This window comes from Phacochoerus africanus, chromosome 7 (genome assembly GCF_016906955.1).
Source record: "Phacochoerus africanus isolate WHEZ1 chromosome 7, ROS_Pafr_v1, whole genome shotgun sequence".
NCBI classification, from domain to species: Eukaryota; Metazoa; Chordata; class Mammalia; order Artiodactyla; family Suidae; genus Phacochoerus; species Phacochoerus africanus.
In genome coordinates this window covers 43,244,826-43,267,048 of record NC_062550.1, presented here as the reverse complement: position 1 = coordinate 43,267,048, position 22,223 = coordinate 43,244,826, and the positions used below count along the sequence as shown (strand labels likewise).

Here is a 22,223-nt window from a genome sequence, read left to right as displayed (position 1 = left end):
ATTAAATCTGTTAATTCAGATATGCATATTAATAAAAAAGTTTAAAATTTTTTATTAAAGTATAGTTGATTCACAATGCTATGTTAATTTCTGCTGTACAGCAAAGTGATTCAGTTATCAAAGTCTAACTTTGTTAACTATTAAAACTTTGTTGTGTGCGTGTAATCTCTTTACCATTAAATGCAGCTAGGAGGATTTTGTGTTATGGTTTTTAAAAGAAATCGCTCATAGGTTATTTTCTCCCATTTATAAATAGTAACAAAGCAATAATAATATTTCATTAATCCACGGCTGCTTACCCAGATTATCTCAGAAGTGACTTATGAAGGGTAAAACTTTGGTAATTTGAATGAATTTCACTGTTGGTAGTTTCTGAATTATTTATAGCTATGTGTCAGGAAAAAGAGCAAAATTACCAGTTGTTTGTATATGAAAAACTGACAACAGAGTAGATTTACATCAGTAAGAGACTATAGTAAGAAAAATTATAAAAGCAGTATAGCATGGTGATTAAAAGCCTGTCTTTTAGAGCCAGTCTGCCTCTATTTGAATTCTGCTTCTAAGACTTACTGTGTGAGTTACTGGGCAAGTTATTCTTTGTCCCTCAGTTTTCTCATCTTTAAAATCAGAATAATGATAGTCCTACTTCCCAAGGTTATTGTCAGTATTAATGATGTAATACATATAAAGTGTCTATAACAGCCGCTGGTACACAGAATGTGCCCAATAAATGTTACGTCTTATTATTGTATTCATACTAGGAATATTGTATAGCAGTTAAAAGAATGAAGTAGACATTGGAATGGAAATAGAATTGAAATGCTACAAAAAATATTGACAGGAGAATCTTTTTTATGTATTAAAAAAACAAAAACAAACACAAAAGCTATGTATTTCTATAAGTTGTATACATAGAAAAGGCCTGAAAGGGTAGCATTTTCCTTAAGGTTAATAGTCATCAGTTCTGGGAATCAGGATAAGATAGGGTATAATAAAAATGCCCTTTAGCTTTACTAGTGTTGTTTGAAATTTTTACTATGAGTTTGTATTCGTGTACTGTATAATTTTAAAAGGTAAAATTCTTTAAAAATATACAGAGAACTGGACTAGTGATCAGAAAAACTAGATTCTAATCTTGCTTTTCTGAAAATCCTACCAAATCTTAAAAAAACAAAACAAAACAAAACAAAAAAACCTTTTTCTAGCCTAAGATGCTTGAATTCTAAGAGGTTTAGAATTTCTTTCTTTCTTTTTTTTTTTTTTGTCTTTTTGAGGGCTGCACCCAAGGCATTTGGAGGTTAGCAGGCTGGGGGTCTAGTCGGAGCTGTTGCTGCCAGCCTACGCAACAGCCACAGCAACTCCAGATCTGAGCCATGTCTGTGACCTGCACCACAGCCCATGGCAACGCCAGATCTTTAATGCATTGAGCAAGGCCAGGGATCAAACCCGCAATCTCATGGTTCCTAGTCAGACTTGTTTCCGCTGAGTCATGACAGGAACTCCAGTTTAGAATTTTATACTCTACATTCTGTAGAGCTAAAAAATTGAAAAGAAATTGCCTACTTCTAATGAAATTTTAATTTTCCTGTCATTTCTATAAAAATAGGTACAGAAGAAAAATTACCGAGAAGAAAAGAAGAGAGCCACAAAGGAGTTACTCAGTACAATCACAGATCCTTCTGTTATCGTTATGGCTGACTGGTTGAAGGTCAGTTTGTATTGGCTCTTGAATTCAAATTGCTGGATATTTACCTACTGGAATAGGAAAGTCCAGAGTGCCCTTAAAGCCTACAAGACAAAAACTATTCCTAGGAGATTGTTTTTCACTAACAAAGAAGCTATTAATGGTATCCCAGAGGATCTATGTTCCAGTCTTAATGGAGAGAAGGAACCATAACATTGTCTCTATTGACAATAGCATCAGATATGGATAGCAGTTCTTTTAGAAAGGCTTTTTGATATATGTGACATGGTATAGTCTAACCAATATGCTGTAAAGGAATATTTTGTTTGCTGTTCACATTATCACTTAATATTATTGTAGGCTTGGTATATATGCATTTTTGAGAAATTATAAGACAAAGTTAATGTAAAAGTTATTTGAAAAGCATTAATTTTCAGAAAAACATACGTATTGCTGTTTGCATTCCTTATTTTTAAATTCAAATATAATTGATTTACAGTGTCTTAATTTCTACTGTACAGCAAAGTGATTCAGTTTTACATATGTATATACATTCTTTATATATATATATATATATATATGTTTATTGTTTTGCATTATGGTTTATCACAGAGTTTTGAATATAGTTCCCTGTGCTATGTAGTAGGACCTTGTTGTTTGTCCATTCTGTATGTAATAGTTTGCATCTGCTAACCCCAAATTCCCAATCTCTCCTTCCCCTACTGCCTCCCCCACCCCCTGGTAACCACAAGTCTGTTCTCTATGTCTGTGAGTCTGTTTCTGTTTCATAGATAGTTTCATTTGCATCATATTTTAGGTTATACACATAAAAGATATCACATAGTATTTGTCTTTCTCTTTCTGATTTACTTCACTTAGTATGATAGTCTATAGTTGCCTCCATGTTGCTGCAAATGGCATTATTTCATTCTTTTTTATGGCTGATAATGTACTACATCTTCTTTTTTTTTTTTTTTTTGTCTTTTCTAGGGCTGCACCCACAGCATATGGAGGTTCCCAGGCAAGGGGTCTAATTGGAGCTGTAGCCACCGGCCTACACCAGAGCCACAGCAACGCGGGATCCAGGCTGCGTCTGTGACCTACACCACAGCTCACGGCAATGCCAAATCCTTAACCCACTGAGCAAGGCCAAGGATCAAACCTGCAACTTCATGGTTCCTAGTCGGATTTGTTAACCTCTGAGCCACAACAGGAACTCCTTTTTTGTTGTTGTCGTTGTTGTTGTTGTTGTACTACATCTTCTTTATCCATTCATCTTTTAATGGACATTTTAGATTGTTTCCATGTCTTGACTATTATGAATAGTCCTGCCATGGGAATGCATGTGTCTTTTTAAATTATATTTTTGTCTGGATATATGCCCAGGAATGGGATTCCTAGATCATATGGTAGTTCTAGATTTACTTTTCTGAGGAACCTTCATAGTGTTTTCCATAGTGGTTGTACCAGTTTACAATTCCCACCAATAGTGTAGGAGGATTCCCTTTTCTCCACACTCTCTCCAGCATTTATTATTTGTAGACTCCTTAATGACAGTCATTCTGACTGGTGTGAGGTGGTGCCTCTTTATAGTTTTGATTCACATTTCTCTAATAATTAATGATGTCAAGCATCTTTTTATGTGCCCATTGGCCATCTGTTTGTACCTTATTCTTTTGGCCTTTGACTAGACCCACTTATTTTTACCTTCTTTTCTACCATCCTAATCACCCTGTCCCCTTTATCATTCTTACTTGTAGGATACTTGTTAGGAATCTTTAGACCAGTGCTAACTTTAAGAATGACCTTGTAAGACCCTGACTCCCAGGAAGTTTTAGTACCTAGCTCTCACCTAAAAAAATCACCCCAGCCATGCAAGTTTTCCACTTTCCCAAGAGTAAATATAACCTCTAACCTAAAATCCTTATGAAATCTGTTGTGGAAATTCACTTACTAAAATGGAAGTCTAAGGATAATTTCCTTGATAGTTCAAGTAATACTGGTATTCATCTTCAGTGTTATTCTGAAAAATACCTTCTGACTTATATTGGCTCTACTTACTCAGTCTTTAAGCTCCAGATCTCAGTACTAGGAAAGTATATTTTAATGGTCCCTGCCCTGGCCAGGAAGGTTAGGAAGACCATTCTACTTGGTATGTTATTTTCTACCTGTTGACTCAGTCTGTCCTTAGAATTTAAGTTCCTCAGAAGCAAGAGTCATGCTATTTTCATGTTTATTTGCCATGCTTGCCTTTTGGTAGCTTAAGGAACATATATCTAGTGAATCTAAAGTGTACATTCTATGGAAATTTTAGATTAAAATACTCTATTTACCTCTCTTTGATTAGTATCTTGTGAAGCAGAAAGATAAAAACAGAGCCTTATTCCTTAAATAAACTTATCTTTCTGTAGATTCGTGGTACTCTAAAGAGCTGGACCAAACTGTGGTGTGTATTGAAACCCGGGGTGCTACTGATCTATAAAACCCAAAAAAATGGTCAGTGGGTAGGAACAGTCCTTCTGAATGCCTGTGAGATCATTGAGCGTCCATCAAAAAAAGATGGCTTTTGTTTTAAACTCTTCCATCCTTTGGAGCAGTCTATTTGGGCGGTGAAGGTAAGTAAGCATTTGTTATATAAGTAAAATGTAAAGATGACTGACTATGAGTAGAACCGAGATAAATCAGTGAATGATTGCTGTCCTCTGTCAGGACTTAAAATGTGTTTCTCTTTTCAGTTACACCATTCCTTTTTCTTTCTTTACCCACAGTGAAATATGCGCCAAAAGTCTTAGTTTTACCTTTAAGATCAAACTTAAAAATTTCTCCAGAAAATGTTCTGAAATTTATATTTATATTATCTCTTTTCCATGGGTATTCAGTTAGTACTGTTTTTTCAGTTTGCAATTACCAGCTTTGCCTTGTAATATTGTATCATGTTTAATGTGTTTTTCTCTTTATCAAATTATAAGGTCCCCAGAACAGAATTGGCCATTTATTTTGGTGGTCTTTCCTGTAGCGATGTAAATATGAGATAAGAAGCCTATAAGTAGAACAGTCCTACTTACTCTTGAGAGGTCGCTCTCTTTGAAAATGGAGCTCCAATGCTTTTATAACTAAAAAGCATTACCATGATCACTTAGAAAATAGAAATCCTTTGTTTGATAAACTACTAAGGAATTCTGCAAACAGTAGACATGTAATACATGCTGACTGAATAAATGAATCTAGCTTAAGTTTTCTTTTTCTTTTTTTGGCTGTGCCTGTGGCATGCAGAAGTTCCCAGGCCAGGGACAAGGAGCCACAGCAGTGACAATGTTAAATTCTTTTTTTTTGTCTTTTGTATTTTTAGGGCCACAACTGCGGCAGATGGAGGTTTCCAGGCTAGGGGTCAAAATGGAACTACAGCTGTTGGCCTACATCACAGCCATAGCAACACCAAATCCAAGACGAGTCTGTGACCTACACCACAGCTCATGGCAACGCTGGATCCTCAACCCACTGAGCAAGGCCAGGGATCAAACCCACAACCTCATGGTTTGATTTGTTTCCACTACGTCACAATGCCAAATCCTTAACCACTAGGTCACCAGGGAACTCTCAGCTTAAGTTTTTACAAAGGATCCTTGTTTTAGTTTCTTAAGTCAGTTACACTTGAATAAAGGTATTAGGACTCCTCCTTTAGGAAAACAACCTAATTGAGATTAGAGCTAACTAAAAGTAGCTTCAGCTTTTTAATTAGTTGGATATTGCTTAATACACCTAGAAAAAGACCTGGACTTTTGCCTTTATTTCAGTAGTCCAGAGTCATAGCAGGAGTAAATTTAGGATTACAAAGTTAGTTTTATTCTGAGATCATGTACTTCCCATAGGAGAAAGAATTCAAGCCATGAAACCTCTGGTATTTCTATATCATGTAATTCTCATGTGAAAAAAAGTTTCAAAATCTTTTATATATATATATGATTTATTCTTTACTGCTATTCTTAGGAATCGTAAAAATTATAATGAATTTTTAAATCATTAAAAAATACTTTAAAATGTCAAATTATTTCACTCCAAATATTGGTGGGGGGGGACTTTGTATAGTTATATAAACATGAGAATATTCTTCACAAGCAAAACCTGCTTAGGACATTGTTAAACGGCTTCAAAGTCAATGTCTATGATTAGGTAATGGTTATGTTTATAAACTTTTACTTTGTGTCAGGGACTCTTTTCTGCATGTTACATGGAATCTTTTTAAAATACTCATACCTGTAAGGGTAATACAAATTTCCTCTTTTACCCATATAAAGGGATTGAGGCCTAAATAGGTTACTTAAGTAATTTTTCTAGCATGGAATCAAGATTGAAATGCAGGACTCGGAGTCCTGCCCTACTCGGATTCTGGGAACTGGACCATAAATTATAAAGCTACTTTAAAGTCCCCAAGGGATATTACAGGGTTTGTTAAAATCATATTGATTTGTTTCTGCTTTTTTCATTTTAAATGTCCATCTTTACTTGCTAATGTCTATGCATCTTAAAATCGTATTACTCTTTGATCCGACAACCTTGAAAAATTATGCTTTTTCAATCAAAATTATATTATAAATTCTATCCTCATTTTTTTTTCCAGATAAGAACTATGTCCATCTAATATTAGCCTTGGTGATACTAATCACTGTAAAGTTCTTGGTGGTGTGTACTTCTAAAACAACCTCATCACCACCAGCAACAATATATTTTTTTTTCTCTTGTTTCTGGAAAAATAAAATTAGCTTTTAAGTTGATATTTATAAACAAGTGTGTCATTGGTTGTGAAATGGAGATTCATTTTTCCCTGGACCTAGTAAAAAATTATTTCTCCTTTTCTTATAAACTATATTTCCAGCTATTTCTTTATGCCTCCAGAAATTTAGTATTTCTTTTGTGATAGAGAAATTCCCTGTTAAATTAAAATTTCATCTAGTATGATAAATTTTAGGTTTCTTCTTAACATGTGAACAAGAGGCAGAGGTAATATTTAATGTTAACTATAAAATCAGTTTCCAGGTAAGGACGTAAATTTGTTGGAAGAGGAAAACTTTCCTCAATACTAACAGTTACCTTCTCAAGAAGCATGAAATTAAAGCTTGTTTGCTTTTAAAAATTATAATACATGCCTCAAATTATTATAGATAATAGTAGATAATACGAAGTTGTAATACTGTACACCATTTACTTTGTTTATTTTTCTTTTAAGGGTCCAAAAGGTGAAGCAGTTGGATCTATAACTCAGCCCTTACCTAGCAGTTATTTAATCATCCGAGCCACTTCAGAGTCAGATGGTAAATACAAGTGATGGATTGGATTTTGGTCCTCATTTTTATAGGTTTATTTTATATATCACTGCATTTTCCTCTGGGGAAATGTGTCTTCAGGCTGGAATTTGCAGCAGAGGTATTATAATCATAAATTGCTTAGGACAGTAAATATATCATTAACTTGGCTAACGAACAGGGAAATCAGATGGGAAGGAAGCATTATATAATTGAATGATAAATTAGCAGCCTCGAGTTTTCTTCTTCATCTTTTTTTCCTTGTTTTTTAGGACCACACCTGGTGGCATATGGAAATTTCTAGGCTCTAGGGATCAAGTCAGAGCTGCAGCTGCCTGCCTACACCACAGCCATAGCAACATGGGATCCAAGCCACCACTGTGACCAGCACCACAGCTCATGACAACCAGATCCTTAACCCACTGAGTGAGGCCAGGGATTGAACCCACATCCTCATGGATACTAGCCGGGTTTGTAACCCACTGAGCCACAACAAGACCTCCTTTTCTCCATCTTTTATTGACATATTAATGCCTTATTGACTTGGTTAGTATTCTCTGTGATAACACATTAAGTTTTGTCATTTTAGAAATACATTTAATAATGTTTATATTTTATCATTAAACGTTAACATAAGACATTGTATACACTATTTTGATTTTTTTTTTCTCTTTTTGGCTGCGCCATGGCATATGGAGTTCCCAGGCCAGAGATCAGATCCAAGCTGGAGTTGTGGCCTATGCTGCAGCTGCTGCAACACCGGACCCTTATTCCACCGTGCCAGGCCGGGGATCAAACCTGCATCCCAGGCCTCTAGAGATACCACCAATCCCTCTTGCCCCACATCAGGAACGCCTGATTTTTTTTTATATAGGACATTCAAATACAAACTTCTATTCTGTACTTTATTACTTAATAATTACTGAAGCAAATATAGGTAGAGTATAACTTATATGAAAGCAAGGTAACTTTAAAACCTTAATAATTGATAATGTAATTTTTTCTTCATTTTTATGTTCTACAGTTTATACTAGCTTAGCCTAGGGAATTGTATAACCTTTTAAAGTTTACTTTTACCAGGTGATTATTTTTTTAATTAAAATATCAAGAGTTCCTGTCGTGGCTCAGCAGAAACTAATCTGACTAGTAACCAGGAAGATGCATGTTTGATCCCTGGCCTTACTCTGTGGGTTAAGGATTTGGTGTTGCTGTGGCTGTGGCGTAGACCAGCAGCTACAGCTCCATTTTGACCCCTAGCCTGGGAACCTCCATATGCCGAGGGTGCAGCCCTTAAAAGACAAAAAAAAAAAATCATAAACGTGAGTTTTCATTATGAAATTGATTTTATTTGGCTGGTATTTCTAAAGTATCTTGAAACAAATATATATGACATTGAAGAGCAACTAACTTTTTTTTCTGCTGATACTGTTCTAAATTTTAATTTTAAAAATAAAGTTATTAATGTTTCTGCTAACTAATATGGCAGTTAATAACAGTATTGTACAGGTATTTTTCTGACTTAAAATTTTCCATATGGGAGTTCCCGTCGTGGCGCAGTGGTTAACGAATCCGACTAGGAACCATGAGGTTGCGGGTTTGGTCCCTGCCCTTGCTCAGTGGGTTAACGATCTGGCGTTGCCGTGAGCTGTGGTGTAGGTTGCAGACGCGGCTCGGATCCCGCGTTGCTGTGGCTCTGGCGTAGGCCGGTGGCTACAGCTCCGATTCAACCCCTAGCCTGGGAACCTCCATATGCCGCGGGAGCGGCCCAAGAAATAGCAACAACAACAACAACAACAACAACAAAAAAAGACAAAAGAAAAAAAAATTTTTTTCCATATGTGTAAGCAGAATGGATGCTAGCCATGGGATAGATGTCCTGTCAATAACAAAATATTTTAGATAGTTTATTTATAGTAGAAACATAATCCCTTTAGTGTATTTTATGTACTTTGTTTATCTTCAAGTTATACTATGCATTAATGTTCAAAGATTTTAAAAATAAAGTACATTTATTTTAGATCAGGTATATTTTTTAATGTACATAGTGCTATGTATTTACCAGTGATTTCTAGGTATTTAAAATGTAAAAAGCACTTGCTAAACTTGAAAAATTGCTTTAAGAAACCCTGGCAGGACTTTATGTTCAAGTTAACTTTTATAGTCCATGTTTCTGAGAGCAATAATAACTGTTTAAAAGTTAGCGGTGTTGGAGTTCCTGTCGTGGCTCAGTAGTTAACGAATCCGACTAGGAACCATGAGGTTGCGGGTTCGATCCCTGGCCTTGCTCAGTGGGTTAAGGACCCAGCGTTGCCATGAGCTGTGGTATAGGTTGCAGACGCTGCTCGGATCCCGTGTTGCTGTGGCTCTGGTGTAGGCCCATGGGTATAGCTCTGATTCGACCCCTAGCCTGGGAACCTCCATATGCTGCGGGAGCGGCCCCAGAAATGGCAAAAAGACAAAATAAATAAATAAAAGTTAGCAGTGTTAAGATACATGCTAGTTTTTCTAGTTTCTGAATTATATTCTGTGTTCTTCTAGGAAGGTGCTGGATGGATGCTTTGGAGTTGGCTTTGAAATGTTCTAGTCTTCTTAAACGTACAATGATCAGGGAAGGAAAGGAACATGACCTGAGCATCTCATCAGACAGCACACATGTGACTTTGTATGGCTTATTACGTGCTAACAATCTCCACAGTGGTGACAACTTCCAGTAAGTAGATGTACTCACTAATCTGGTGATTACTTTTGAGACTATGTTACTCACTAGGTTACTTGGCAGGCCTAAAATTTTTGTAGTGTATCTAGGATTGAAACTTGGCTGTCTTCTTCCCATTATACGGCCTATGGCCTGGTTTAAAATTTGTTTAGTTGCTATAGGGAGGTGTAAAAAGTTATTTCTTTGATTCCAGCTTTGTTCTTTGCTAAATACAACCATGCTAACTACCTTGTCTTTCTGAGTGGTGTTCACTCCATTAAGAATGATTTCTAGTCCTCCTTGCTCTTTCCTTTCCTCATACTCCTGTGTTTTCTTCAAGGCTAAATCTCAATCTCAAATATTATATCATATGTCAAGCCTTTCCTGCCTCATAAAAATGAAATGTAATCTGTTCTTTTATTGCTGTTCAACAGCACTTTTTTTTTATATATATATATAATGGGACTTATTCTACCTGGTATTTGTGGAATTCTCCTATTATATTATGTTTCAGTTAGGAACCATATCCTGTTTGCGTCTTTTTTTTCCTTGAAGCATTTCATTATAGTTAATACTAAAAAAATTTTTCGCCAGGAAAACGAAAAGGTCCTTTGTTGGAGGTTCAGAGGTTTGTGGAGGTTCAGATCTCTTCTGTTGCCTTGCAGGAAAAATAGACTTCCCCTTTTGCCCCCTTGCTCCAGCCCTCAGCTTCTCTGCAGCTACTTATTTCTATCAGTATTGAGTTACCTTCCTCAAAGTTAGACTGCTCCTCTCCTTGCCTCCGTGTAACCTGAGCTGAACTTTTTTTTCTATCCTTTTGTTTGACTCTTTTTCTTTATTCTTTTTTAAAACTGCCATTACCTAACCTTTTAAATCCTTTATTTGCAGGTATAATCTGGATCTTTATCTTACTCCAGAATAGGAGTCTTAATGGGATAGGATTGGAGGGGGTAGTTTGCTACTGATACCGGAATAGGTTTTTGTTGGGGCCTCTTCCCCTGGTATTATTGAATACCAGGTAATTCTTAAATGCTCTTGTTTGGGGATCTTAAAAATTCATCTGCTTCACATATTTACTAATTAAATATTTTTGACCCTCTTTTCTATGTAAGATAAATATACTTTTCTGTATAATTCACTGAATTGTGAGTAGGGAGATGAATCAGATATGATCCTAAATTTGAATCCAGTGTAATAGTTTACTTTGTGATCCTAGAGAGATGTTTGTTTTGTTTTGTTTGAAACCTCTAAAAATAACAGGCAGCTATAAATAGTGGAAAGAAAAGAATGAAACAAACAATGGAAGAAGAGATGTCTTATAGTAATAAGATCAGGAGAATTTAGAGTATGAAAGTGTAGTATCCAGCTAGGGAATCAAGGAGAGGATTGATATAACCTATTTTACTGTTAGGTAGAATCAGCGTATCAACATGTTCATTTGGCTGTATGACAGAAAATTAGCTAGAAACTGATCATGCAGAGATGAGCAGGGATGGGAACCTACCTCAGAGACTTAGAATCTGCTTGGCTGTAAGAGACAGGAAATGGGTGAGGTTTAAAAAAGATTATCAAGTTTTAATCTTTAGTGTGTGGAAAGATGATGGTAAAATTTTTTAAGAAGACCATGTTTGGGAGATGATAATTTATTAAATATTGGACATGTTGAGGATGCAGTGGTCCCAGGACATATAGATGATGTCAGTCAAACATTTAAAAACATGGGTCTAGGAGTTCCCGTCGTGGCGCAGTGGTTAACGAATCCGACTAGGAACCATGAGGTTGCGGGTTCGGTCCCTGCCCTTGCTCAGTGGGTTAACGATCCGGCGGCATTGCCGTGAGCTGTGGTGTAGGTTGCAGACGCGGCTCGGATCCCGCGTTGCTGTGGCTCTGGCGTAGGCCGGTGGCTACAGCTCCGATTCAACCCCTAGCCTGGGAACCTTCATATGCCTCGGGAGCGGCCCAAGAAATAGCAACAACAATAACAACAACAAAAGACCAAAAAAAAAAAATGGGTCTAAAGTTTATTCTTGCATGCATGGGAAATCATCACATAGAAAGGATGATGACATCTTGAAATTGAATAGCTTGCCAAAGGGGAGAGAGGGTAAAAGAAAATAAAAAATCAGGTTGTGAGAGGGTTAAAGAGAGACTAGATGGTAAGTAAGCAAAGAGAGCAATTTTAGACTACTTTTTTAAAAATACATGATTGTAAAGGAAAAGAAAGAATAATATATTGTAAACATGAATTTCTTTTTGAAGATCTCTGATTAAAATCAGAACATAAGATTTTAGAAAAATAGAGACTAAGGAATCAAATAGGACTGCTTTGTTCTATTACCTCAACATTGTTAAAATATCAATTATATATAATGGCACCATGTATTCATTTTTAAAATACTTAAATTTTTTATACCATATAAAACCCACAGATACTTTCTTAAATAAGTTTCTTTTAAAAGTTTTTGATTCTATAAGTGATTTTTTAAAAAATTGTTTCCTTTTTGTACAAATCAGTAACCCTGATCTTGTAATTAAGAATAAGTTTGGGTATAGCAACTTAACAATTTTAGGCTGTAGGTTCATTTCCTTAAGTTGAAGTTTCCATTGCCAATTCTCCCTGGATTTTTTTTTTTTTTTTTTTTGAAGAGTAAATAGAGTCAAATATTAAATCAATATAATTATCTCATACATTTTCTCCTTTTGTTTTTGGACTTATTTTGGGGACTTTGGAGACCTTTCTAGGTAGAAAGTTGTAATTCATTTGCATTCACTTGAAAATCTGATGGTCTTAACTTGAAGTTTTCCTTCAGACCAGAAGTGATAGGTTGATTCAAGTGATGATGTTTGTAAAACTAAGAAAAGAAATCTAACAAGAGATAATCTAAAATTATGTCTTTGGCAGATTTTAGAACCAAAGAATAAAGAAGCAAAGAGCTCAGAGTGTCATTGTCATCGTTTAATGTTTCCCAGGTTTTAATTTAATTTCTTGGTGCCTCCATTTATTAACCTATGAAATGAGAATGATCATTTTAATCAACTCAATTTTAATCAACTCATAGGGTTATTTTATGATTAAAAGTTAACCACTTAGAATGGTACCCAACCATATTTATTCTCAGTAAATATTACATATTATTCTAATTTATAAATTAAATATTCTTAACCTCCTTTATTCTTCCTCTTAATTCTTTCCCTTAAGGTTAAATGATAGTGAAATTGAACGACAGCATTTTAAGGACCAAGATATGTATTCTGATAAATCTGATAAAGAAAATGATCAAGAGCATGATGAGTCTGACAATGAGGGGATGGGGAAAAGTGAAGAAAGTGACACAGATACATCAGAAAGGCAGGATGACTCATATATTGAACCTGAGCCTGTTGAGCCTTTAAAGGAGACTACCTACACTGAACAAAGCCATGAAGAACTTGGAGAGGTAAAAGTTTGTAACTTTCAGAGATTTAGGTTTTCCAATTCTTGGAAATTTACAGATGAAATGAAGACATTTGTTTGACCTATCGCTTATTTTCCTGAAGGACAATAGTATTTGTATTAAACCTGTTTCTTTTGAAAAGTTGCATACGTATGAAATACATCAAGATTTATGCACAACTAAACATACACTCACACAAATACCAATATATTCTATTAAATTTCTTTTTTTTAAGTTTTATTGAGGTACAGATAATTGACAGTCTTGTGATGATTTTTGCTATACAACAAAGTGATTCAGTTATACATATACACACGTCCATTTTTTTTCAGGTTCTTTTCCCATATAGATTGTCACCGAATATTGGGTAGAGTTCCCTGTGCTATACAGCAGTTTGCCATTGTATTCCATTAAATTTAAAGTTTACATTTTCTTCAGATTTGTTTTTGAAATAAGATACTCTTTTGATTTCCTTGGTGGCTCAGTGAGCTAAGGATCTGGCGTTGTCACTATTGAAACTCTGGTTACTGCTATGGCATAGGTTTGATTTCTGGCCTGGAAACTTCTGCATGCTTCAGACACAGCCAGAAAACACAAAAGATATCCCTTGATGTTATTTCTAGGTTCAAAGTAAATTTCAAGGAAACATGAATTTATAGCTTTCTTGTTATTGCTAGTGCATGGAAGTAAACAGTATAAAATAATAGAGTAGGATGTTTTTTAATGGATTATTCAAATAAATCATTCACATTAATGTCTCTTGCAGCTATCCTTTTACTGAATTTTACTTATTACCTAACTGGATTATTTTCACATTTTAAGAAACTTGGAATAGTACTATAAAGAATTCATATTTTCAATATTGGCTTATATATCTGTGTGTCTGAAATAAATACAGTATTTCAGTATTTTGTGTTAATTGCTATAGGCAGGTGAGGCTTCTCAAACAGAAACTGTGTCTGAAGAAAACAAAAGCCTTATATGGACTCTGCTGAAACAAGTACGTCCTGGCATGGACCTGTCCAGGGTGGTTCTGCCTACCTTTATTTTGGAACCTCGTTCTTTCCTGGATAAACTTTCAGATTACTACTATCATGCAGATTTCCTATCTGAGTAAGTAGATTCTCATTTCTTAAAATAAAAAATAATTTATGGTTTAAGAGATTTTTCAGGGTGCTAATTTCAGTTATGCCTTACAAAAGCAGGCTCTAGGGAGTTTCCCTTGTGGCTCAATGAAAATGATTCCGACTAGGATCCATGAGGATGCAGGTTTAATTCCTGGCTTCACTCAGTAAGTTAACGATCTGGTTATGTGAGCTGTGGTGTAGGTCACAGAGACGGCTCGGATGTGACATTGCTGTGGCTGTGGCGTAGGCCGGCAGCTGAGGTTCTGATTCGATTTTTAGCCTGGGAACTTCCCTATGCCACAGGTGTGGCCCCAAAAAGCAAAAAATAAAAATTAAAAAATTAAAAATAAATAAATAAAAGCAGGCTCTAATGAGATACAGTCTCTCTTTTCCACCACTTCCATAGTTGAACATAAGAAGTGTATTTAATGCTTCGTTGTGATGTTTCCATTTATGAGGTTCAATGGAGAGATCACAAGCTTGAGGAAGACAGGAATTCTGCTCCTGCCTTGACAGCACTGCCATCACAGGCTCTCTGACCTAACACAGGGAGAGATGGTTGGCATTCTTTGTTCTCCCTCACCTAAGCCCTCATTCAGGTCCTGTCCTGGGGCCTGTGCTTTTGTTTGTGCTTATCCTCTCTGCCTTCAGTGAGGCATATGCAGCTTATAACAGACCTCATGTCCTGCCAACTGCTGGCTCATGGCATAAATCCCCACTGTCATCTTTACTTTTCTTCTTGCCAGCCAGTCCTGGGTGTAATTCTGAAGATGACAGGCATAAAGGAGGTGGTAGAGGAGCTTCCCACCTCTTTTCCAGCAGTTTCTTAGAGGACCATACCCTTCCAGGTTTCATCTGCTGCCCCATTCCAGCAACAGTTTCAAGGCACTGTGTTTTCTTAGATAACTAGTTTCTGGCCTGTGACCTGATTTTTAGATTTTTCATCAATATCTGTATTCAGTTTATTAGTTGCATTAATGAATATTGCAAAAAAAGAAAAGCTTATTTAGAGGATACCTTATAAACTGTGGGAGACTTTTGCAAATTAAGGAATAAATGAAGCGTTAATCTCTTTAAAATAAAAAAGGCTCTTAGGCATTGAAGGAAAATGCTTAACAACCTAATAGAAAAAGGAATGAAGGAAAATGACCAAACAGTTCAAAAAATAATAGAAACAATCCTTAAACATTTAAACTTTACTCAAAATAAGAAAGGTACAAATTCAGACCATAGTAAGATCTGTTCAGCTATCACATTGACCAAAAATCCAATTTGGTTGGAATACCAGAATATCCCATTTCTGTTTTCTTTTATCTGAGTAGAAACTTATTTCACTCAGAATATGAGGCAGGTTCCTATGAATCACAGATCTTGAGAGATGATCATTTTCCCAAAGGGAAAGCTTGCTCTTCTGTAAACAAACACTGTTGCCAAACTTGTGTGAAGTAGCAGGTGCTTACAGAATGCTGCTGGGTGATAAAAACTAGGTTGAGCAGACCCTGGCAGTATTTACCAAAATTATAGATGCATTCAGTCCTTTGATCCAGTAATCCTGCTTCTGGGAATAACTCCTACAGATGCAACTCCACATATGCAAAATGACATATATACAAGATTGTTGCAGCAGGATTGAGAAGCCTTGTTTAAGAGAGTTTCCAGAAACTGCATAAGCAAAGACCTGGGCAATACATCAAAGAATATAAAAAATAGGGAGAAGGGTAACCAGATTATTAAAAATGATTCCTGCAAACCAATTTGCGTGGTTGTTTTTGCCATCTATTTTAAATATGAATTATACTTTCCAGTCACATCTCATATTCAGTTGTTGACTTAATGCGAGGGAGAATTTGTCATATATTTTATAAAATTTTTGCATATATCATTTTGATTTTAGGGCTGCTCTTGAAGAAAATCCTTATTTCCGTTTGAAGAAAGTAGTAAAATGGTATTTGTCAGGATTCTATAAAAAGCCAAAGGTAATGTTTATGTTTTACTTTCATTAGCTTTATATGTGTTCTTTATTTTTATGTTATCTTTAGATTATTTATTAATAATTGCATTATAGGACCTCTTTGAGTTAGCAAAATTGAAAAATACTTGATTATTTAGACCTATACTTGTGACTATTAAAGTCATTTAATTTTATTTTGTGTCACTACTATGAAATTTTATAAGGATAATTCCCAGGTAACACAGTTAAATCTGTCTTGACTGGCTTAAGTTAGTACTTTGAATCTTCCTTGTTTATAATTTGGAACTTGGATGTTTTTTACCAGGGACTGAAGAAACCTTACAATCCTATACTTGGTGAGACTTTCCGTTGTTTGTGGATTCATCCCAGAACAAACAGCAAAACCTTCTATATTGCTGAACAGGTACTAGAAATGCATGTTATAGAAACAGAACTGATTTGGAAGTTACTGGGATATTTTTATATAAAATATTAACTCAATAAACTCACTGGTTTTTTTTTAATTAAAGTATAGTTGACTTATAATGTTGTGCCAATTTTAAACTCACTGTTGATTAACCTTTCTTATTAGTGAACATTCGGTAAGTATTTAACTTCTTAGTACTGACCACTATTAAATACCATACCCTTAAGTTACATATTCTGTTACAGTCTTGGAATCCTGTGATCAAAAATAAATCTTTATTTTTCTTGCTCTGTCCCATTTTTTTTTCTTTTTTTTTTTTGGACCAAATACTTCAGTGGTCCCTCAGTTCCTAAATCAAATTTATACCCATTTCTCTGACATTCAGGGTCCTCCATATCTTTCTAAATTTATCCTGATTACATGCCTTTCTGCCTCTGTACATTCACATTTAGATAACCTATATTATACTTTTTTGCCTCGGTATTTTAAATTTAATTCTCCCACCCTGGTATTTCTTCCCAGCCATTCTTCATCTAAACAAACCCAGATTTGCTTTTCTTGCATATACAGAGTGTAAGAAAGATGAGAAGACCATGTGTTATTTGAAAACCTTCTTCTTCCCAAGAGTTTGATATACCTCTCAGATTGAAACCACCTATCTATATTAACTTTTTAAAAATTAGTAATTATGCTATCTTGCATTTTCACAGGAATTCTTTACTAAGTTAAGCTTTAGAAGTGTTTAATTAATTTTAATTTATCCCATTTCAGAAAACATAAGATGTATACATATTAAAATATTAATTATTAAAATAACATTTGTAAAAGCTTTTGTTTCCTATAGTCTGTTCAGTAATCTACATGAAGAATAGACACTGTATTAGTTATCTGTTTATATAACAAATTAAAAACTTAATGATTATCTCAGTGAGGTTCATGAATCTGAGAGCTGTTTAGCTGGGTGGTTCTGACTACAGATCTCTCAAGAGGTTTAGGTCAAGATGTCAGCCAGCTTTGGAGTTCCTGTTGTGGCTCAGCAGTAACAAATCCAACTAGTATCCATGAGGATGCAGGTTTGATCCCTGGCCTCGCTTAGTGGTTTAAGGATCCAGGGTTGCTGTGAACTGTGGTGTAGGTCACAAACACGGCTCGGATCCTGTTTTGCTGTGGCTGTGGCTCTGGTGTAGGCCAGCAGCTAGAGCTCCAATTCAGCCCCTAGCCTAGGAACTTCCATATGCTGTGAGTGCAGTCCTAAAAAGAAAAAAAAATAATTAAAAAAAAAAAAAGAAGTCTGCCAGCTTTGCATTCATCTGAAGGCTTACCTGGGCTGGAGGATTCTTCTTCCAAGCTCATCACATGGCTTTTGATAAAAGGACATGGTTTTTGATAAAAGGACATCTTGGCACATGGGCCTCTCCATAGAGTTGTTCACAGCATGGAAGCTGGTTTCTCAGAGCAAATGATCTAAGAGAGAGACACCAAGGTAGATGACATACAATTACTTCCACACTAACTTTGGTACAGTGTAAGAGGAACTCACCTAACAATGTGAATATCAGGAAGTGGGTTTCCTTGAGTTACATCTTAGAGATTGGTTACTACAATCATCAGTACTTAATTTTACCACTTAGCAAATGTTTCTTCTAATTTATTATTAGAGTATATTTTTAAGACTATAACTTTTGGAGTTCCATTCATGGCTCAGTGGTTAACAAATCCAACTAGGAACCATGAGGTTGCAGGTTTGATTCCTGGCCTTGCTCAGTGGGTTAAGGATCCGGCATTGCCGTGAGCTGTGGTGTAGGTCACAGACATGGCTCGGATCCCTTGTTGCTGTGGCTCTGGCACAGGCCAGAGGCTACTGCTCGAATTAGACCCCTAGCCTGGGAACCTCTGTATGCCGCAGGTGCGGCCCTAGAAAAGACAAAAAAAAAAAAGACTATAAATTTTGATAATAGCACAGTAATATGATTTTATTATTATATTTTATGTTTTTTCTTGTGTTCAATAGGTGTCTCATCATCCACCAATATCTGCCTTTTATGTTAGTAACCGAAAAGATGGATTTTGCCTTAGCGGTAGTATCCTGGCTAAGTCCAAGTTCTATGGTGAGTTTACCCTTGCTTCAATCTATAACCTTTTCTGGTAGAAAGTATTTCCTGGTGAGCTTTTATAGAGACAGTGTCTTGGGCTGTCTGAAGTAAGGAATTTATAAGTCATTTTAAGTATCATCTTGACTCGGATAATGACCTTTCTTTTGTTGTTTTTCTTTGCCCATTCATAAATAGAGGTATGACTCAGTTTATATGTGTTCATCACATATGTATAAATTCACCAAATATCACTTAATCAAAGACAGAATAGTAATTGTCTGCTATAGCTAGCCATTTTAGTTTAGCATAATGTGTTTCTTTTGCCTTTTGGTTCTACTAAAGTGTTTTGTTTCATCCCATTGTACCTGAGGGGATGATCTTTTTATTTTAGTCTTTGAGTAGAGAAAGGAAGAATCCGCATACAATTAGAATTCTTCGTCCAGGATCAATCAGTAATGATATTTAACTTTGGATCAAATAGCATACTAATAAAAACTTTTGGAAGTACAAGGGGAAATTTAAAAAATTGGTTACAGTAGGAAACCCTTAGTCTAAAACCCGTGACAATTCAAACAAATATCATTCCTTGATGATTGCTTTGTTTGAGTTTTGGGTTTGCTCTTTTTTGTAGTTTTATATTTTGCTTGTTTCAGAGGGTGATCATTTTCTCTGAAGTTTACATATATGTGGGTTATTCCCTGCTCACTGCACCTTCCATCCAGCCATGCTTATTCTCTGACTGTAGTGTAACTGGTTTTTGTCAATGTGTGTGCTGCCCTCGTAGAATTTTTGAGTACCAGGTAATTGGTTACTTTCTAGGCTTACTTTGGCAGTGACCTTCTTTTTTTCTGTGTTATAGTATGTAATTGGATATGTCAGAAGTATATCTTCCTTTATAATTTGAAAGAATTTACTAAATTTTTTTATTGTACTCGATTTACAATGTTCTGTCGATTTCTGCTGTATGGCAAAGTGACCCAGTTATTTTTATATATATATAAATATATATACACACACACACATATATGTACACACATACACACACACACACATATATGTACACACACACACATATATGTACACACATACACACACACACACACACACACACACACACATATATTATTTTTCTCATATTATCTTCCATCACGTTCTGTCACAGGTGATTGGATATTGTTCCCTGTGCTATACAGCAGGACCTCATTGCTTATCTATTCTAAATGTAATAGTTTGCATCTACTAACCCCAAACTCCAAAGTCTGTCCTACTCCTTCCCCCTCCCCCATGGCAACCACAAGTCTGCTTTCCATGTCTGTGAGTCTGTTTCTGTTCTGTAGATAGATTCATCTGTGCCATATTTTATATTCCATATATAAGTGACAAAATACGGTATTTGTCTTTCTCTTTCTGACTTACTTAATATGAAAATCTCTAGTTTGTATGTTGCTGCAAATGACATTATTTCATTCTTTTTGTGGCTGTGTAGTATTCCATTGTGAATATGTACCACAGCTTCTTAATCCATTCATCTGTTGATGGACATTTAGATTGTTTCCATGTCTTGACTGTTGTGAATGGCACTGCAGTGAACATAGGGATGCACACATCTTTTTGAAAGTTTTGTCTAGATATATGTCCAGGAATGGGATTGCTGGATCATATGGTAGTTCTATACTTTGTTTTCTGAGGACCCTCCATAGAATAAGACATTTTTAAGACATTCCAGTGTAGATATCTGGTAGGTGTCCTAAATACATTTTGTTTTAAATTGGTTGAATTATTTTTGTGAAACTTAATAAACAATATTTATTTCAGGAAACTCATTATCTGCAATATTAGAAGGAGAAGCACGGTTAACTTTCTTGAATAGAGGTGAAGATTATGTAATGACAATGCCATATGCTCATTGTAAAGGTAAATATTTTCCACACCTGAGTTAGGTTTTCCTTAAACCTTCTTTTTAAGTAAGTGTATATGACTATAATTTGTTATGTTCTGAGATTGCGGGAGTCAGCTGTTTGTTTGAAAATGTCCTTGTTTTACAGATATTTAAGATCTTTGTTTTCATCTGAATATTTCTATGGTAAATTAGCTCACCCACAATGGGCTTTTTGTGACACATACTTTAGTTTGAAGAGGTTGATTCATAATTATGTAATTTCATTTGCTTTATCTGCAAGTTTTAAAGTTTGAAGAAACTGCCTATTATTTCAGAATCCTTAAAAGTGGTTTACTTCTTCTTGCACCACCACCCCTTTTAAAATTTATAATTTATTGATTTTCAGTGTACTAAGTTCTTTAAAATTTTTCTTTTTTGGCAGTTTCTTAAAAATTAATGTTTCCCCCATTATTTAGTATATAGATAAAGATATTAATTAATAACTGTCATTTACAACAGGCCAGGCATTCAACTGTTCTGTGCACTTTACATTAATAAACTCATTTAATCATTCTAGCAGCCCTATAAAGTGGGTAATATTATCCCTGTTTTACGGATGAGGAAAATGAGGCACAAAGAGGTTATTTTGCCTGAGGTCACACAGCTGTGCAGTCTGTACAACTGTGTATAACATCATCATCTTAAACACTCAGTGTGGTCATTATTGGTACCCTCCCTTCCAACCCATTTCTTAAAAATAATTTTTTAGGGTAATTGTCCTCTATTTTAGGAGCTGGTTCATGAAAACATAGAAATTATTTAATATGGCCTCATTTCACAGATGAAAAAACTGGGAGGGTTAAGAACCTTATCTAAAGTCAAACCAGCTAGTTAGTAAGAATACAGAGACTAAACTCTTAGGCTTCTTAATCCTCATCCACTGTACCATGAAGCTACCTAAATACTAAGTACAAGAGTGCCAATTTGTGGCCTCAGGCTAGCTAATTTTTAGAGCTTCATGTGTGATTCTTGAAATAGGCATGAAGTGAAATATCTAAAAACATGAATTGAGGAGTTCCTGTCATGGCTTGGTGGTAACGAACCCGACTAGTATCAAATGATTCAAGGACCTGGGTTTGATCCCTGGCACTGCTCAGTGGGTTAGGGATCCAGTGTTGCCACGAGCTATGGTGTAGGTCGTAGATGCAGCTCAGATCTGGCATTGCTGTGCTGTGTGGTGTAGGCCGGCAGCTACAGCTCCGCTTCGACTCCTACCTCACCTGGAAACTTTCATTTACTGTAAGTGGGTGTGGCTCTAAAAAGCAAAAATAAAATTAAAAAATAAAAATATTTTTAAATTTTATATAATTTGGAATAAGAAAAATGATACTTTATTTAGATGGCTACCTAATGCCATACCCAAACATCAACAGGAAAATTTTTTTTTCATAGAAGTGTTTTTATTGCATGGAAAAAAGAAGAGATTATAACCTTGTGAATGAGCATAAGAAATTATTTTCTAGGGAATTCCCCTTGTAGCTCAGCAGTTAACGAACCCAACTAGAATCCATGAGGATGCGGGTTTGATCCCTGGCCTTGCTCAGTGGGTTAAGGATCCGGCATTGCCATGAGC

The 22,223-nt window shown here is 35.6% G+C and overlaps 1 protein-coding gene across 8 annotated transcripts in view; it reads left to right on the top strand.

Moving 5' to 3' along the window:
• OSBPL8 (oxysterol binding protein like 8) overlaps positions 1-22,223 on the top strand; it is a 173,280-nt gene that overhangs the window by 131,859 nt on the left and 19,198 nt on the right. For all 8 annotated transcript variants that reach the window (XM_047787235.1, XM_047787229.1, XM_047787228.1 and 5 more), the window contains 10 exons: positions 1,607-1,708; positions 4,096-4,299; positions 6,909-6,993; positions 9,523-9,694; positions 12,879-13,116; positions 14,042-14,226; positions 16,135-16,216; positions 16,517-16,615; positions 18,630-18,726; positions 20,527-20,625. In XM_047787235.1, the coding sequence (XP_047643191.1) occupies positions 1,607-1,708; positions 4,096-4,299; positions 6,909-6,993; positions 9,523-9,694; positions 12,879-13,116; positions 14,042-14,226; positions 16,135-16,216; positions 16,517-16,615; positions 18,630-18,726; positions 20,527-20,625 (1,363 nt within the window). The remainder of the gene's footprint in view (positions 1-1,606; positions 1,709-4,095; positions 4,300-6,908; positions 6,994-9,522; positions 9,695-12,878; positions 13,117-14,041; positions 14,227-16,134; positions 16,217-16,516; positions 16,616-18,629; positions 18,727-20,526; positions 20,626-22,223) is intronic.